We start from the raw sequence: 18,267 nt of genomic DNA on the forward strand, positions 1-18,267 counted from the left end.
AAGTCAAGTCAAGTCAAGTCAAGTCAAGTCCAAGTCAAGTCAAGTCAAGTCAAGTCAAGTCAAGTCAAGTCAAAGTCAAGTCAAGTCAAGTCAAGTCAAGTCAAGTCAAGTCAAGTCAAGTCAAGTCAAGTCAAGTCAAGTCAAGTCAAGTCAAGTCAAGTCAAGTCAAGTCAAGTCAAGTCAAGTCAAGTCAAGTCAAGTCAAGTCAAGTCAAGTCAAGTCAAGTCAAGTCAAGTCAAGTCAAGTCAAGTCAAGTCAAGTCAAGTCAAGTCAAGTCAAGTCAAGTCAAGTCAAGTCAAGTCAAGTCAAGTCAAGTCAAGTCAAGTCAAGTCAAGTCAAGTCAAGTCAAGTCAAGTCAAGTCAAGTCAAGTCAAGTCAAGTCAAGTCAAGTCAAGTCAAGTCAAGTCAAGTCAAGTCAAGTCAAGTCAAGTCAAGTCAAGTCAAGTCAAGTCAAGTCAAGTCAAGTCAAGTCAAGTCAAGTCAAGTCAAGTCAAGTCAAGTCAAGTCAAGTCAAGTCAAGTCAAGTCAAGTCAAGTCAAGTCAAGTCAAGTCAAGTCAAGTCAAGTCAAGTCAAGTCAAGTCAAGTCAAGTCAAGTCAAGTCAAGTCAAGTCAAGTCAAGTCAAGTCAAGTCAAGTCAAGTCAAGTCAAGTCAAGTCAAGTCAAGTCAAGTCAAGTCAAGTCAAGTCAAGTCAAGTCAAGTCAAGTCAAGTCAAGTCAAGTCAAGTCAAGTCAAGTCAAGTCACGTTCACGGCACGGCATGGCAAATGTAGAGGACTGCTTGATGTGTAAGGCCCTTTTCAGGGCCACCAATATACATACGAAAGAGTTAATGAGCTTTTAAACGTACTCCGAACGTTTTAAAGTTTCAATTTTTTTTCTTGTCCGGCAGCCAAGCCAATCTTCTCTGTACAGTTCCAATTATGGAATTCATTGTGTGATGTAGGTGGCTTGGATGCTTAAGAATTGTCACGGGAAATGTTAAACTTCCCATTTAAGGGCAACCTTCGTTGTTTAAACGTATTACCTTTCATGGGTTGCCTAGGGTCCCAAAAAGTTTGGCCGGACGTATACTTAACGAATTGAATTAAGCACTGTTTGACTTCCTTGAGGCCAGCGCGATCTTCTCTGTAGTTTTCCAATATTGGTACGGGTAAGCTAGAGCCCCACTCTTCACGTCTCGTGTCATGCGATCGGGGATGTTAACTTTTCTTCTCAAGGGCCACTTTAACATTAGGAATTGTCACTCATTCGTTTAACAAACGAACTAGATTATAGCGCTTAAATTCCCCAGTAAACGAAGATTGTTTTTCGACTCCAAGTGAACATGTCCGACATGTTCGGGCATTCTATTTGAATAAGGTAAGAATATGGGCCGAGGCTCAAACTATATTTTATATCGCTGTTCTCAGTCTTTTCTGTATCCCTCCAGCTTTAATGAATGTAATAAAAAACCCTTAGCCTTGATGTCACAAACCCTAACCCCATGCACAGTCGCTATCACTAACCGCGATCCCCCGACGTCACCACCTACCCCTAGCTCCTAATTCCTGTAACCCCCAACTTACAAAATTCCTAACAGTTGCCCATAAATCTATTTTCTGTACATACCGCTTCTTTCTACTGGAAAGTTACACAAGTTTGACTACTTTTTGGACATTTATTCGGGACTGTTTTCTTTGGCAAATTTTACTCTTCGAAAGTGTAAGGCAGGATGGACCTTGCATATATACGGAGAATGTGTTTGTTTATTGGTTTGTTATTATTCCACCGGAGTGGAATGTGGGCCGAACCTGGAGGTACTGCAATACCAGGACAACCCGTGAGCAGGGTGGAGCAAGCTCCAGCACCATGCCCTATGTTCAAAAATCCGATTAATACATAGAGGAAACGAATCGTTTCCGTCCCAGGTATTAAACTGAGAAGAACAGATACTACACTTGATCTTAGCTCAAAGAGCCGAGAAGCGATACCTCTGTAGGTCCTCCGGATCACTTATTCGAGATAAGCGGTTTAAATGCGTTTGCTCTTTGGCGCACCGCGCCCCGGTGGAACTGGGCTATACCAGACACACGGGATAATTTGAATTGATCGAAGTCAAATGATTTCTCCAACAGCGTTTTGCTCTTGGTCCTCCTTATCTTACCTCCTCTTCTCTTTTTTTTGCCACCCTCTCCCCCACAAAAATAAAAATTTTATATATATTTTTTTAAATTCGAACAATAACTAGAAAAATAACAACTGTAACAGCAAGAGGTGCAACAACAATTGATGGAAAAAATGAAACAGCCCTCGGGAATTGTTGTTTTTCTTGCTTTATTAGTAAAAGTACAAAACCAAATTTTGGGTGGGGCCTAAAATAGGGGTAAAATATGGAACGCTTCACGATTTTGCGTGTCATCCTTGCGCAGGGGCCATGCTAATCTTCTCTGTATCGATCCAATTTTAGTATATGTACTGCCGAAGCAAGTACATTTATGCCATAGAACGACATCTAAAATGTCGATTTTTGTTCATCCGAAAACTTTGGACCGAGGGAATCGCATACGCGCAGCCGATAATGTTTGACAGGATACAACAAAAGATTGTGCCTGTTTGACCGCTAGACCGCGCATTCGTCTCGCGTCGAGTTGCGCTGGAGGGAAATGTACAAACGACATATTACGGACGCGAGAAATGGGCAAAATATGGATAAAAAAAGAACAAAAAAGAGTTTCGAAAGAAAAATGGCAGGTTCGAGAGAAAAAAAACAAAGAAAAAGGAGATACGGCAAAAGGAGAGACCCGAGAAAAAGGCAGTTTAAAATAAACAAACAAGGTATAGGACAAAGCATAGGGGAAACTGCAAGCTGGCCACAGCACTTCGTTTCGACCAAAAAAACTGTTTCGCAGAGGTTCGAAACACTGTTTCGCAGAGGTTCGAAACAAACGTTTCGATGAGGTTCGAAAAATTGTTTCGGGTAGGTTCGAACAAACGTTATATATACGCATGAACAAAACTATGACTTTTTCGCATAAGGAGAAAGCATAGGCACGGTCGTTGACTGTCTGGTATGTGAATGGTCTAGAGCGCAGCCAATCGGACCTCCCGTCGCTCGCGCTCTAGGACGCATCGGTATAAAGGCGTTCGACCCGCGCCTGTAGTTGTTAGTCAATCTATTGTAGTCATGGCAGCAGCAGCAGTTAAATCGAAGGCAGGCAGCAAAGCGGCAGCCCCGCTGCACCCAACTTACCAAGTTATGGTGAAGGCAGCAATCGCAGCCAGCAAAGAGAGGTCGGGGTCGTCGTCGCGACAGGCTGTCGTCAAGTACGTGGTTGCCAATTATAAAGTTAAAGAAGATGCAGCGGCGGCGCGGATCCGTCAATGTTTGCAGCGGCTATCGAAAAAGGGCGAAATTCAGCACACCAAAGGCACAGGCGCTTCTGGGTCGTTCAAAATTGCCAAGGTCGTTAACTCCAAGAAACCAGCAAACAAATCGACAAAGGCGGCCACTTCCAAAAAGACAGCGACTCCCGCCAAGAAAATCCCGGCGGGAAGGAAGAAACTGGCGAGCGGTGCAAAGAAAATAACCACCGCGAAGCGGCCGGCGCCCAAGACGGCGAGCGCCAAGTCGACAAAAAAGACCGCCACCAAACCAAAGAAACCGGCAGCGAAAACGGCAAGTAAACCAAAGCCGCCGCCTACAAAGAAACCAGCGGTCAAAAGAGCAACTAAAGGCAAAAAGTAGTTGCGCAAAATCTACAGCAGAAAACGGCTCTTTTCAGAGCCACCCCAATACCAAAGGAGTGTCACCTATATCGTTACTGAAGTATTAGTGTTTTAAACTGCGCCGCAGCTCGGCGCGACCGACCCCATGCTGCGTTCAGACGGCTACACGACCCCCGCCGTGTCGGGCTACGCCAGCCGTTGCGACATAGCTATAGTGATCGCTGATATGGTGCAATCCAACCCCTCCGTCACTTTTTTCTACGCTGTTTCGACGAGGTTCGAAATAACGCATAGGAAAACCAATAGGCGTTCAGAGCTACATTGCCTTTTAAGCCGTCCGTTTCCTTTTCGTGTTTCGAGAAGGTTCGAAAGTCGAACTTGCAGCCCTGGTTCGCCTTTTTTCCACTCAGTTTCGAGGAGGTTCGAAAAAATGCATGGGAGAACCAATAGACGTTCAGAGCTGCGTTGCCTTTTAGGCCGGACTCTCTCTTTTTGTGTTTCGAGAAGGTTCGAAAATCGTACTTGCAGCCCTCGTTCGCTTTTTTTCAACTGTGTTTCGAGGAGGTTCGAAAGAATGCATAGGAGAACCAATAGCCGGGCAGCGCCACAACGCTCTTTAAAGCTGTTTCGCTCATATCTTCTGTTTCGAGAAGGTTCGAAACATCTTGCCGCCAAAAAAACGGACGAAGCGACCTTTCGTAAACGTATTGCGAACGATTTGGCTTTCGGAAGAGCATCGTTTCTCTGCTGTTGCCGTGTCGTGCGACCAGCGACCTGCTGCATCATGTTGCGACGCTCCCCTGCTGAGCCATGTCGCGCGACGGTCAACCACTGTATATTGTCGCGCGATCGGCCCCCCTGCCGCGTCGGTCCGGCGGCAGTCGGTGTCGCGCGACCGGCCCCCCTGCCGCGTCGGTCTGGCGGCAGTCGGTGTCGCGCGACCGGCCCACCTGTAGCGACGGTCTGGCGGCAGTCGGTGTCGCGCGACCGGCCCACCTGTCGCGTCGGTCTGGCTGCAGTCGCTTTGCGCGACCCACCCGTTGCCTTCGTTCGGCTGCCCGCCGCTGTGTCGGGCTACGTCGCCCGTTGCGACATAGCCGAACTGATCGCTGAAATGGTGCAATCCAACCTCTCAGCCGCTTTTTTCTACGCTGTTTCGACGAGGTTCGTAATAATGCATGGGAAAACCAATAGGCGTTCGGAGCCGCATTGCCTTTTAAGCCGTCCTCTCTCTTTTTGTGTTTCGAGAAGGTTCGAATATCGAACCTGCAGGTCTCGTTCGCTTTTTTTCTTTTTGTTTCGAGGAGGTTCGAAAGAATGCATTGAAGAACCAATGGCCGATCGGTCTGCACTGTTATTTCCTTGCACCTTTTGTTTCGATAAGGTTCGTAAGCGGGCTATATATTCTCTGGGCGAGCCAATCGCTGCTGTTAGTTACGCTGTACGTGTCCTGAGTTGCTGTATTTCTGTAGAAAAGCTGTACTGTCAAAGAAATAATGTCCGGACGAGGAAAAGGAGGCAAGGGTTTAGGAAAGGGAGGAGCGAAGCGCCATCGCAAAGTGCTGCGAGATAACATCCAAGGCATAACCAAGCCTGCGATTCGAAGGTTGGCTCGTCGTGGAGGCGTCAAGCGAATTTCTGGTCTCATCTACGAAGAGACAAGGGGCGTCCTTAAAGTGTTCTTGGAGAACGTGATCCGTGATGCTGTCACCTACACCGAGCACGCCAAGCGCAAGACCGTCACCGCCCTCGACGTCGTCTATGCTCTCAAGAGGCAAGGACGTACTCTATACGGTTTCGGCGGCTAGACTGAAACCACCCACAATTTCGACCGGCCCTTTTCAGGGCCACCCATTTTTGTACAAAGAGAAATTCTGCTTGCTGCTTCGGCCGTTGGCGACGCGCGGAACTTGCGACGTTCGATGTCTGAAAATTTTACCCGTCGCCCGATTACAACGAAGGCTAGAACTGCGCCGCGCACCTAGGCTCCTGATTGGTTGTCAGGCCTTATCCAATTAGATCGCCGCTCGTTGTGTATAAGAAACCGACCCCCGTCGAGGTAACGAGCACATTCAAAGTTTAGCAGGAGTTATGGCACGAACCAAGCAGACAGCACGAAAATCCACGGGAGGCAAAGCTCCGCGCAAGCAGCTGGCGACGAAGGCCGCCAGGAAGAGTGCACCCGCAACAGGCGGTGTGAAGAAGCCTCACCGATACCGACCGGGTACAGTCGCGTTGCGCGAAATCCGTCGGTACCAGAAATCGACAGAGCTGCTCATTCGCAAGTTGCCGTTCCAGCGTCTTGTTCGCGAGATCGCGCAGGATTTCAAGACCGACCTGCGATTTCAGAGCAGCGCCGTCATGGCACTTCAAGAAGCGAGCGAAGCATATTTGGTCGGGCTTTTCGAGGACACCAACCTTTGCGCCATCCACGCAAAGCGTGTGACCATCATGCCGAAAGACATTCAACTGGCTCGTCGAATCCGTGGAGAGCGAGCTTAGACCCCAATCTGTTCTACCACTCATAAACGGCTCTTTTCAGAGCCACCCAAACTTGCCAAAGAGATCACTGTGTTTTTATTTTAATGTAAAATGTAGTCGAGTGCCGATGTACGTCGGGCCGACGTTTAGTAAAAGTACTGTGTCGGTGAAAACTTGTACGGTTGCGCAAAACATTTGCTGCAAAGTATCGTTCGTTTAAAACTCGGGCAAGTAAAATTACAACCGATAAACGGCATCTCTTTAATTGAAATATGGGTGGCCCTGAAAAGAGCCGTTTGTTTTGTTACGAAGGACTGCAATTTAAGCTTTCTTCTGGGTCTTTTTAGGCAAGAGCACAGCTTGAATGTTGGGTAGCACTCCGCCCTGCGCGATGGTTACTTTTCCCAATAGCTTGTTCAACTCTTCGTCGTTTCGCACAGCAAGCTGAAGGTGCCTGGGAATAATTCTGGTCTTCTTGTTGTCACGGGCAGCATTGCCGGCCAACTCTAGCACTTCGGCGCTAAGATACTCGAGAACAGCAGCCAAGTAAACCGGTGCGCCGGCCCCAACTCGTTCAGAGTAGTGACCATTTCGCAGCAGTCTGTGAACCCGACCGACTGGAAACTGCAGGCCTGCTCTCGACGACCGACTTTTTGGCTTCGCCTTGGATTTTCCTCCGCCTTTTCCTCGTCCTGACATTCTGTTAGTTTGATCTGTCTAATGGTCTATGAATACCGAATCGGCGGTCGCCCACCTTATATACCGAGGGAAAAAATCGACAGCAGCCTTAGGATTTTGCGAGAGCGCCGCGGCGACCAATGGGAGGCGAAGAAAAATATAACAAAGGCTTCTCTCGATCCTCATTTGCATGTGCGTCACAAAAAAGATCGACAGCAGCCTCAGAGCCGTGCGAGAGAGCCGCAGCGACCAATGAGATGCGAGGAAAATTATAACGGAGGCTGCTCTCGATCCTCATTTGCATGCACGTCACGAAAAAAGTCGACAGCAGCCCCAGAACCAATGAGGTGCGAGGAAGAATATAACAGAGGCTTCTTTCGATCCTCATTTGCATGCCGGTTACTATAAGTTCAAGCGATTCGTTGGCAACGTATCATTCGAAATGGCACCCTCAGGCAAAGGAACGAAGAAAGCTGTGAAGAAAGCGGCGCCGGCCGACCAGAAAAAGAAGCGAAGACAGAAGCGCAAGGAGAGCTTCTCCATCTATGTGTACAAAGTGCTGAAGCAAGTACACCCCGACACTGGCATCTCCAGCAAAGCGATGAGCATCATGAACTCGTTCGTCAACGACATTTTCGAGCGCATATCGCAGGAGTCGTCAAAACTATCAACCTACAACAAGCGTACCACCATCAGCAGTCGGGAGATCCAAACCGCAGTGCGTCTGCTACTACCCGGTGAGCTCGCAAAGCACGCCGTCTCCGAAGGAACCAAAGCCGTGACAAAGTACACCAGCTCCAAGTGAGAAGTACCCACGGAACCATCACTCTGCAAACGGCTCTTTTCAGAGCCACCCAATTCAGTAAACGAGATGCAATCTTAAGCGGCGCCATTTTGTCATGTCGCTTTCAGGTTGTTGCGTCGCCAATTGACGCGGCATGTGAACGAACCAATCACGCCGCACTAAGAAAGCGGGAAAATCCTAACGGTCGCGTGTAGGTGGTGTCATGACAGGTCAAGGAAAGGGTACGCTAGGTCAGCGGTATTTGAAGTCTAACCGCAATTGGTTAGGCGATTGTCCAATAAAGCGTTTCCGCGGGGGTATTTAAAACGAAATGCCCTTGAAAATGATGTTAAATTGTCAGTGTCAGTTCAAGAAGCCTCAGGTCAGGTCAGAAAGCCAGCTCAGGTCAACCCGCCGCCATTGTTGCGTCTAGTCGCACCGCCCGCCGCCGCGCGACAGCCCCCTGCCGTGTAATGTCGCGCTGCCTCGTCGCTCGACAGCCGCCCGCTGTGCAATGTCGCGCCGCCTCGTCGTCGCTGCTCGACGGCCCCCTGCTGTACAATGTCGTGCGAGCGACCACCTGCTGCGTCGCGCCGCCCGCAGACATGCTGTCCACCCGTCGCGCATCCCTTCTGTTTCGAGGAGGTTCGACATAATGTACAGAAAACCAATAGGCGTCGGCGCCGTACAGCCTTTCAAGCTGGCCACTTTCTCTTTCTTGTTTCGAGAAGGTTCGAAAGTCAAGACTGCAGGCAAGCTCTCGATCGTTTTTTTCCGTTGTTTCGAGAAGGTTCGAAAGGATACATTGCCAAACCAATAGGCGCACTGTTTGTTAGGACTGATTTCTTGCACTTGTGTTTCGGGAAGGTTCGAGTCTTGCTGCGCAAACGTGTTACAAACGTTTTCCGCATTGGCAACAGCTTTGTTTCTTTGATGTTTCCATGTCGCGCGACCGTCCCACCTGCCGCGTCGCGCTGTCGGCCGCGCCATGTGGGCCGACCCATCAACTGCTCTCGAAGCGTCAGGTAAACGTTTTATAAACGAAAAGTGGCGGCGACAAAAGAATCTTCGACGGTTTAAAACCGCTTACGTTTTGCAAAAGTTTCCCCATCAAAAAAGGTGGCGCATTTTTTTAATAAATCGAGCGCCGAGCAGGAGAAGCTTCGACGTTTTGAAAACGTATTCTTTACGTTTTGAAAACGTTTTTACCACGGGAAGTGGTGGCGCTCTTTGTAATTAATAGAGCGCCGAGCACATGATTCCCCGACGTTCCGAAAACGTACTTTTTTCGTTTTTAACACATTTCCACCAAGAAAAGTGGTGGCGCTATATCTAATTAATCCTCTTTACACGCGGCGCCACGCGTCATGTCTCGTATTGCGATACCACACCAGGGGTTAATGTCTGGCCATGTCCACACGCAGCGCCGCTCACAAGGGGCCATGTCTGGCTGTCTGGCCATTGTCACACGCAGCGCCACGCGTCATGGGCCATGTCTGCCACGTTGCCAAACGCAACACCCACGGGCCAGCGCCACGTTGCCACACGCCACACCACGGGCCATGTCAAAACGTTCAAACGCAGCGCCACAAGTCAAGTCAAGTCAAGTCAAGTCAAGTCAAGTCAAGTCAAGTCAAGTCAAGTCAAGTCAAGTCAAGTCAAGTCAAGTCAAGTCAAGTCAAGTCAAGTCAAGTCAAGTCAAGTCAAGTCAAGTCAAGTCAAGTCAAGTCAAGTCAAGTCAAGTCAAGTCAAGTCAAGTCAAGTCAAGTCAAGTCAAGTCAAGTCAAGTCAAGTCAAGTCAAGTCAAGTCAAGTCAAGTCAAGTCAAGTCAAGTCAAGTCAAGTCAAGTCAAGTCAAGTCAAGTCAAGTCAAGTCAAGTCAAGTCAAGTCAAGTCAAGTCAAGTCAAGTCAAGTCAAGTCAAGTCAAGTCAAGTCAAGTCAAGTCAAGTCAAGTCAAGTCAAGTCAAGTCAAGTCAAGTCAAGTCAAGTCAAGTCAAGTCAAGTCAAGTCAAGTCAAGTCAAGTCAAGTCAAGTCAAGTCAAGTCAAGTCAAGTCAAGTCAAGTCAAGTCAAGTCAAGTCAAGTCAAGTCAAGTCAAGTCAAGTCAAGTCAAGTCAAGTCAAGTCAAGTCAAGTCAAGTCAAGTCAAGTCAAGTCAAGTCAAGTCAAGTCAAGTCAAGTCAAGTCAAGTCAAGTCAAGTCAAGTCAAGTCAAGTCAAGTCAAGTCAAGTCAAGTCAAGTCAAGTCAAGTCAAGTCAAGTCAAGTCAAGTCAAGTCAAGTCAAGTCAAGTCAAGTTCACGTTCACGGCACGGCATGGCAAATGTAGAGGACTGCTTGATGTGTAAGGCCCTTTTCAGGGCCACCAATATACATACGAAAGAGTTAATGAGCTTTTAAACGTACTCCGAACGTTTTAAAGTTTCAATTTTTTTCTTGTCCGGCAGCCAAGCCAATCTTCTCTGTACAGTTCCAATTATGGAATTCATTGTGTGATGTAGGTGGCTTGGATGCTTAAGAATTGTCACGGGAAATGTTAAACTTCCCATTTAAGGGCAACCTTCGTTGTTTAAACGTATTACCTTTCATGGGTTGCCTAGGGTCCCAAAAAGTTTGGCCGGACGTATACTTAACGAATTGAATTAAGCACTGTTTGACTTCCTTGAGGCCAGCGCGATCTTCTCTGTAGTTTTCCAATATTGGTACGGGTAAGCTAGAGCCCCACTCTTCACGTCTCGTGTCATGCGATCGGGGATGTTAACTTTTCTTCTCAAGGGCCACTTTAACATTAGGAATTGTCACTCATTCGTTTAACAAACGAACTAGATTATAGCGCTTAAATTCCCCAGTAAACGAAGATTGTTTTTCGACTCCAAGTGAACATGTCCGACATGTTCGGGCATTCTATTTGAATAAGGTAAGAATATGGGCCGAGGCTCAAACTATATTTTATATCGCTGTTCTCAGTCTTTTCTGTATCCCTCCAGCTTTAATGAATGTAATAAAAAACCCTTAGCCTTGATGTCACAAACCCTAACCCCATGCACAGTCGCTATCACTAACCGCGATCCCCCGACGTCACCACCTACCCCTAGCTCCTAATTCCTGTAACCCCCAACTTACAAAATTCCTAACAGTTGCCCATAAATCTATTTTCTGTACATACCGCTTCTTTCTACTGGAAAGTTACACAAGTTTGACTACTTTTTGGACATTTATTCGGGACTGTTTTCTTTGGCAAATTTTACTCTTCGAAAGTGTAAGGCAGGATGGACCTTGCATATATACGGAGAATGTGTTTGTTTATTGGTTTGTTATTATTCCACCGGAGTGGAATGTGGGCCGAACCTGGAGGTACTGCAATACCAGGACAACCCGTGAGCAGGGTGGAGCAAGCTCCAGCACCATGCCCTATGTTCAAAAATCCGATTAATACATAGAGGAAACGAATCGTTTCCGTCCCAGGTATTAAACTGAGAAGAACAGATACTACACTTGATCTTAGCTCAAAGAGCCGAGAAGCGATACCTCTGTAGGTCCTCCGGATCACTTATTCGAGATAAGCGGTTTAAATGCGTTTGCTCTTTGGCGCACCGCGCCCCGGTGGAACTGGGCTATACCAGACACACGGGATAATTTGAATTGATCGAAGTCAAATGATTTCTCCAACAGCGTTTTGCTCTTGGTCCTCCTTATCTTACCTCCTCTTCTCTTTTTTTTGCCACCCTCTCCCCCACAAAAATAAAAATTTTATATATATTTTTTTAAATTCGAACAATAACTAGAAAAATAACAACTGTAACAGCAAGAGGTGCAACAACAATTGATGGAAAAAATGAAACAGCCCTCGGGAATTGTTGTTTTTCTTGCTTTATTAGTAAAAGTACAAAACCAAATTTTGGGTGGGGCCTAAAATAGGGGTAAAATATGGAACGCTTCACGATTTTGCGTGTCATCCTTGCGCCTGGCGCGCCGCGTTCTTCACCCTCAATTGGAACAAAATGGAACAACGGCCTCGGAAATGGAACTTATTGGTGCATTACACGTTTGTTTATTGTAGCCGCCTTCTTCTCGCCGTCTGGACAATTGGTACAGTTTTGGAACATTTGGCGACGGTGTTCAAACTTTATTTTTTTGCGTGGCCAATTCTCGCTCGATTTCGAAGATCAAAATTGCATCTTGTTCGTCTTGATTGCCCGCTTCCAATGATGCAAAGCTTTTTCCGGTACTCCCAGCCGTTTTCGAGTTACGGCCGTCCAAAGACGGGCGAGTAAATTTCGTTTATTTTACGCACGTTTCGACAAGTGTTCAAAACTTTTCTTGTATCTCGCCCGGCGGTGGTCCGATTTTTACGCTCAATATTGCATCGTACGCGTGTTGTTCATACCTTTCCAACGATATAAGATTTGTTCGGAAAAACTTTTCCGGCGAGGCTCCAGCACCGATTTTACGGCCCAAACACTCGAGTTTTTGACTGCGTAAGCTCGAAACTCCAGACCTTGTGACGTAGTTGCATGCAAAATACATTAGCATATAGAGCGGCGGCTGCGAAAGAACTCGGCGTAGTGTTCGAACTTTATTTCTTTACTCCACCAATATTGGCCCGATTTTAAAGATCGAAACTGCATCGTGCTCGTCTTGATTGCCCGCTTCCGATGATATAAAGAACGTGCGTGTACCACCAGCCGTCCTCGGTACACGGCCGTCCAAAGCGAGGCACCTAGATTTCGTTTATATTCTTTACATTTCGAACAGTGTTTACATATTTCAAAATATCTCGGCCGTTGGTTATTCGATTTTTACGCTCTATACTGCATCGTGTGCGTCTTGAAAATACCTTTCCAACGATATTTAACTTTACGTATTAAAGTGCCGTAGTAATGCTACAGCACCGCATTTACGGCCCCGTACACTAACTGTGTTGCCTGCGTACATTCATAACTTGATTTTTACGCCTCATTGACTGGCATTATGACGTATCTTGTAAACAAATGGCAATGGCATATGGAGTTGCTGCTAGTATGTCGGGTTTATCCGGTTCGATTTTTCAATTTGTTTCTCGTTTAATATAAAAGTAAACGTGAAAATTTCAACGAATTATCAAAACATGACCTCACAGTTTTCATAAACTGCTGTAATTTTTTAAAAACTCAATTAGGAAAGTGTTTTTTTTAAATATCTCAGCCGTTGGTTATCCGATTTTTTCGGTCTATGCTGCATCTAGGGCGTCTTGAAAATACCTTTCCAACGATATTTAATTTTATATATTTAAGTGCCGTCGTTAGGCTGCAGCAGCGATTTTACGGCCAATAAGCCGGTGTTTTCATTTTCACGGATGACGTCATAAAGTTTGCAGTACGATTATATCAGGTTTTTCCTATGCGGCGAGCAAACGTTCTGCGTTATCGCCGTAAATTCGGTGCTGCAGCCTCACTACGGCACTTTAACAGGTAAAGTTATATATCGTTGGAAAGGTATTTGCAAGACGCGTACGATGCCATGTAGAGCGTAAAAATCGAGCAAATAACGGCAAAGATATATCAAATCTTGTAAACACTGTTCGAAATTGACGAAATAAAAAGCAAAGTCTAGGTGCCTGACTTTGGACGGCTGTCAACCGAAAAGGACAGATCGTGTACACATGATCTTTATGTCATCGTAAGCAGGCAATCAAGACGAACAAGATGCCGTTTTAATCTTTAAAATCGGGCCAATATCGGTGGTGTAATAATATAATGTTTGAACACTTTCGCTGAAGTCTAAATGTGTTGCCTGCGTACATTCATAACTTGATTTTTACGCTTCGTTGACTGGCATTATGACGTATCTTGTAAACAAATGGCAATGGCATATGGAGTTGCTGCTAGTATGCCGGGTTTATCCGGTTCGATTTTTCAAATTGTTTCTCGTTTAATATAAATGTAAACGTGAAAATTTCAACGAATTATCAAAACATGACCTCCCAGTTTTCATAAACTGCTGTAATTTTTTATAAACTCAATCAGGAAAGTGTTTTTTTTAAATATCTCAGCCGTTGGTTATCCGATTCTTTCGCTCTATGCTGCATCGTGTGCGTCTTGAAAATACCTTTCCGACAATATTTAATTTTATATATTTAAGTGCCGTAGTAACGCTGCAGCAGCGATTTTACGGCCAATAGGCCGGTGTTTTCATTTTCACGGATGACGTCATAAAGTTTGCAGTACGATTATATCAGGTTTTTCCTATGCGGCGAGCAAACGTTCTTCGTTATGGCCGTAAATTCGGTGCTGCAACCTCACTACGGCACTTTAACAGGTAAAGTTATATATCGTTGGAAAGGTATTTGCAAGACGCGTACGATGCCATGTAGAGCGTAAAAATCGAGCAAATAACGGCAAAGATATATCAAATCTTGTAAACACTGTTTGAAATTGACGAAATAAAAAGCAAAGTCTAGGTGCCTGACTTTGGACGGCTGTCAACCGAAAAGGACAGATCGTGTACACATGATCTTTATGTCATCGTAAGCAGGCAATCAAGACGAACAAGATGCCGTTTTAATCTTTAAAATCGGGCCAATATCGGTGGTGTAATAATATAATGTTTGAACACTTTCGCTGAAGTCTAAATGTGTTGCCTGCGTACATTCATAACTTGATTTTTACGCTTCGTTGACTGGCATTATGACGTATCTTGTAAACAAATGGCAATGGCATATGGAGTTGCTGCTAGTATGCCGGGTTTATCCGGTTCGATTTTTCAAATTGTTTCTCGTTTAATATAAATGTAAACGTGAAAATTTCAACGAATTATCAAAACATGACCTCCCAGTTTTCATAAACTGCTGTAATTTTTTATAAACTCAATCAGGAAAGTGTTTTTTTTAAATATCTCAGCCGTTGGTTATCCGATTCTTTCGCTCTATGCTGCATCGTGTGCGTCTTGAAAATACCTTTCCAACGATATTTAATTTTATATGTTTAAGTGCCGTAGTAACGCTGCAGCAGCGATTTTACGGCCAATAGGCCGGTGTTTTCATTTTCACGGATGACGTCATAAAGTTTGCAGTACGATTATATCAGGTTTTTCCTATGCGGCGAGCTAACGTTCTTCGTTATCGCCGTAAATTCGGAGCTGCAGCCTAACTACGGCACTTTAACAGGTAAAGTTATATATCGTTGGAAAGGTATTTGCAAGACGCGTACGATGCAATGTAGAGCGTAAAAATCGAGCAAATAACGGAAAAGATATATCAAATCTTGTAAACACTGTTCGAAAATGACGAAATAAAAAGCAAAGTCTAGGTGCCTGATTTTGGACGGCTGTCAACCGAGAAGGACTCATCGTGTACACATGATCTTTATGTCATCGTAAGCAGGCAATCAAGACGAACAAGATGCAATTTTGATCTTTAAAATCGGGCCAATATCGGTGGTGTAATAAAATAATGTTTAAACACATTGGCTGAAGTCCGCCGCAGCAACTCCATATGCTAGTTTACTTGTCTGCAACTACGTCATAAAGGCTGTCTATTACGCAGTGGAAATGGAAGTTTTGAGCTTACGCATGAAGCAAACTGAGTGTTTGGGCCGTAAAATCGGTGCTGGAGCCTCACTGGAAAACTTTTACGAGTAACATAATATATCGTTGGAAAGGTATGAACAGCACGCGTACGATGCAATATTGAGCGTAAAAATCGGACCACCACCGGTCGAGATATAAGAAAAGTTTTGAACACTTGTCGAAATGTGCGAAACATAAACGAACTTTACTCGCGCGACTTTGGACGGCCGTAACTCGAAAACGGCTGGAAGTATCGGAAAAAGCTTTGCATCGTTGGAAGCGGGCAATCAAGACGAACAAGATGCAATTTTGATCTTCGAAATCGAGCGAGAATTGGCCGCGCAAAAAAATAAAGTTTGAACACTTTCGCAAAACAGCCAAAAATTTTCGAAATCAGCCAGACAGACCCCCGCGTCATCAGGCACCGAAATAAAAGGCGAATAAAATAAACAAGCAGGTAATGTTCCAATTGTGTTCCATTTACTGAGAGAGGCCGGATCCAGACGGTAAAAAAAGGAAAAATAAAATAAACAAACAAGCGATTTTTATCGGAAAATTGACGTCATTCTCTCGGGCGGGTAATAGGATGCGTGGATAAGCCTATCTCCGCCGCTGGTGACCCGATTTGGACGTGCGAGGTGTCAACGGACGCGTATCGTTGACACCCACACAGCCACGCGTACGCCTAAGCCTAAAAGCGCCCCCCCGAGCCACGACACGCGATCCCGTCTCCGTCGAGGCTCTGAAAAGAGCCGTTCGCAGGGTCAGCGTACCCTCATCTCTGCGGTGGTCCTGAGAAGGACCGTTCGAAGTGCCGGCGGAAGCATCCCTCGTCCTTCTTGGCAGCAGCAGCATCTCTCATCTCTCCTAGTGGTCGGTTATCTCTGTTATCTCTTTTGGTGGCCCTGAGAAGGGCCGTTCGATCCCTTAGCAGTCTCGCGCCGCATTTGACCGGCAAGCGTGATCTCCCGGTAGGGGGGACGACGAGCACCGGCCCGTCTGCGTCCTAAAAACGTCGAAAAGCGGACTTCCTGCCACTTTCGGATCCGAAACCGCCGCCGAAAAGTAACGAGAAGCCGCGAAAATCCGCGAAAAGCCGCGAGAACGGCCGAAGCGTCTCGCCGCTAGGCGTCCAAGGCGCGGGTTTGTTCACTACGTTTTGCGAAATATTTGCGCAAGCCGTAGTGAAGATCGCGGTGCACCCCTTGCGCAGGGGCCATGCTAATCTTCTCTGTATCGATCCAATTTTAGTATATGTACTGCCGAAGCAAGTACATTTATGCCATAGAACGACATCTAAAATGTCGATTTTTGTTCATCCGAAAACTTTTGACCGAGGGAATCGCATACGCGCAGCCGATAATGTTTGACAGGATACAACAAAAGATTGTGCCTGTTTGACCGCTAGACCGCGCATTCGTCTCGCGTCGAATTGCGCTGGAGGGAAATGTACAAACGACATATTACGGACGCGAGAAATGGGCAAAATATGGATAAAAAAAGAACAAAAAAGAGTTTCGAAAGAAAAATGGCAGGTTCGAGAGAAAAAAAAACAAAGAAAAAGGAGATACGGCAAAAGAAGAGACCCGAGAAAAAGGCAGTTTAAAATAAACAAACAAGGTATAGGACAAAGCATAGGGGAAACTGCAAGCTGGCCACAGCACTTCGTTTCGACCAAAAAAACTGTTTCGCAGAGGTTCGAAACACTGTTTCGCAGAGGTTCGAAACAAACGTTTCGATGAGGTTCGAAAAATTGTTTCGGGTAGGTTCGAACAAACGTTATATATATACGCATGAACAATACTATGACTTTTTCGCATAAGGAGAAAGCATAGGCACGGTCGTTGACGGTCTGGTATGTGAATGGTCTAGAGCGCAGCCAATCGGGACCTCCCGTCGCTCGCGCTGTAGGACGCATCGGTATAAAGGCGTTCGACCCGCGCCTGTAGTTGTTAGTCAATCTATTGTAGTCATGGCAGCAGCAGCAGTTAAATCGAAGGCAGGCAGCAAAGCGGCAGCCCCGCTGCACCCAACTTACCAAGTTATGGTGAAGGCAGCAATCGCAGCCAGCAAAGAGAAGTCGGGGTCGTCGCGACAGGCTGTCGTCAAGTACGTGGTTGCCAATTATAAAGTAAAAGAAGATGCAGCGGCGGCGCGGATCCGTCAATGTTTGCAGCGGCTATCGAAAAAGGGCGAAATCGAGCACACCAAAGGCACAGGCGCATCTGGGTCGTTCAAAATCCCCAAGGTCGTTAACTCCAAGAAACCAGCAAACAAATCGACAAAGGCGGCCACTTCCAAAAAGACAGCGACTCCCGCCAAGAAAATCCCGGCGGGAAGGAAGAAACCGGCGAGCGGTGCAAAGAAAATAACCACCGCGAAGCGGCCGGCGCCCAAGACGGCGAGCGCCAAGTCGACAAAAAAGACCGCCACCAAACCAAAGAAACCGGCAGCGAAAAAAGCAAGTAAACCAAAGCCGCCGCCTACAAAGAAACCGGCGGTCAAAAGAGCAACTAAAGGCAAAAAGTAGTTGCGCAAAATCTACAGCAGAAAACGGCTCTTTTCAGAGCCACCCCAATACCAAAGGAGTGTCACCTATATCGTTACTGAAGTATTAGTGTTTTAACTGCGCCGCAGCTCGGCGCGACCGACCCCATGCTGCGTTCAGACGGCTACACGCCCCCCGCCGTGTCGGGCTACGCCAGCCGTGGCGACATAGCTATAGTGATCGCTGATATGGTGCAATCCAACCCCTCCGTCATTTTTTTCTACGCTGTTTCGACGAGGTTCGAAATAACGCATAGGAAAACCAATAGGCGTTCAGAGCTGCATTGCCTTTTAAGCCGTCCTTTTCCTTTTCGTGTTTCGAGAAGGTTCGAAAGTCGAACTTGCAGCCCTGGTTCGCCTTTTTCCCACTCAGTTTCGAGGAGGTTCGAAAAAATGCATGGGAGAACCAATGGACGTTCAGAGCTGCGTTGCCTTTTAGGCCGGACTCTCTCTTTTTGTGTTTCGAGAAGGTTCGAAAATCGTACTTGCAGCCCTCGTTCGCTTTTTTTCAACTGTGTTTCGAGGAGGTT

At 46.4% G+C, this 18,267-nt stretch overlaps 6 protein-coding genes and 4 non-coding genes across 10 annotated transcripts; 5 read left to right on the forward strand and 5 right to left on the reverse strand.

The window, feature by feature from the left end:
* Positions 1–1,765: 1,765 nt before the first annotated feature.
* On the forward strand, positions 1,766–3,932 carry LOC149722496 (histone H1.0-like). Its single transcript, XM_089893765.1, has one exon. The coding sequence runs from the start codon at positions 3,165–3,167 to the stop codon at positions 3,723–3,725; it is 561 nt and encodes a 186-aa protein (XP_089749891.1). The 5' UTR covers positions 1,766–3,164; the 3' UTR covers positions 3,726–3,932.
* On the reverse strand, positions 1,776–1,969 carry LOC149722497 (U2 spliceosomal RNA). Its single transcript, XR_016387303.1, has one exon. It is a non-coding gene; the product is annotated as a U2 spliceosomal RNA (small nuclear RNA).
* Positions 2,365–2,471, reverse strand: LOC149722498 (U6 spliceosomal RNA). The gene has a single exon (XR_016387301.1). It is a non-coding gene; the product is annotated as a U6 spliceosomal RNA (small nuclear RNA).
* Positions 3,933–5,002: 1,070 nt separating the features above from the next.
* Positions 5,003–5,674, forward strand: LOC149722499 (histone H4). The gene has a single exon (XM_089893769.1). The coding sequence runs from the start codon at positions 5,203–5,205 to the stop codon at positions 5,512–5,514; it is 312 nt and encodes a 103-aa protein (XP_089749895.1). The 5' UTR covers positions 5,003–5,202; the 3' UTR covers positions 5,515–5,674.
* Positions 5,675–5,754: 80 nt separating this feature from the next.
* Positions 5,755–6,438, forward strand: LOC149722500 (histone H3). Its single transcript, XM_089893766.1, has one exon. It carries the CDS (start codon positions 5,798–5,800, stop codon positions 6,206–6,208), a length of 411 nt encoding a protein of 136 aa, XP_089749892.1. The 5' UTR covers positions 5,755–5,797; the 3' UTR covers positions 6,209–6,438.
* LOC149722501 (histone H2A type 1) lies at positions 6,269–6,886 on the reverse strand. Its single transcript, XM_089893767.1, has one exon. The coding sequence runs from the start codon at positions 6,884–6,886 to the stop codon at positions 6,509–6,511; it is 378 nt and encodes a 125-aa protein (XP_089749893.1). The 3' UTR covers positions 6,269–6,508.
* A 421-nt stretch (positions 6,887–7,307) lies between these two features.
* LOC149722502 (histone H2B.1-like) lies at positions 7,308–7,748 on the forward strand. Its single transcript, XM_089893768.1, has one exon. It carries the CDS (start codon positions 7,308–7,310, stop codon positions 7,668–7,670), a length of 363 nt encoding a protein of 120 aa, XP_089749894.1. The 3' UTR covers positions 7,671–7,748.
* A 3,229-nt stretch (positions 7,749–10,977) lies between these two features.
* Positions 10,978–11,171, reverse strand: LOC149722503 (U2 spliceosomal RNA). The gene has a single exon (XR_016387304.1). It is a non-coding gene; the product is annotated as a U2 spliceosomal RNA (small nuclear RNA).
* A 5,103-nt stretch (positions 11,172–16,274) lies between these two features.
* On the forward strand, positions 16,275–17,946 carry LOC149722504 (histone H1.0-like). Its single transcript, XM_089893761.1, has one exon. It carries the CDS (start codon positions 17,163–17,165, stop codon positions 17,718–17,720), a length of 558 nt encoding a protein of 185 aa, XP_089749887.1. The 5' UTR covers positions 16,275–17,162; the 3' UTR covers positions 17,721–17,946.
* Positions 16,357–16,465, reverse strand: LOC149722505 (U6 spliceosomal RNA). Its single transcript, XR_016387302.1, has one exon. It is a non-coding gene; the product is annotated as a U6 spliceosomal RNA (small nuclear RNA).
* Positions 17,947–18,267: the final 321 nt, after the last annotated feature.

This window comes from Ciona robusta, unplaced genomic scaffold (assembly GCF_009617815.1).
Source record: "Ciona robusta unplaced genomic scaffold, ASM961781v2 AP042769.1".
Taxonomy (NCBI): domain Eukaryota; kingdom Metazoa; phylum Chordata; class Ascidiacea; order Phlebobranchia; family Cionidae; genus Ciona; species Ciona robusta.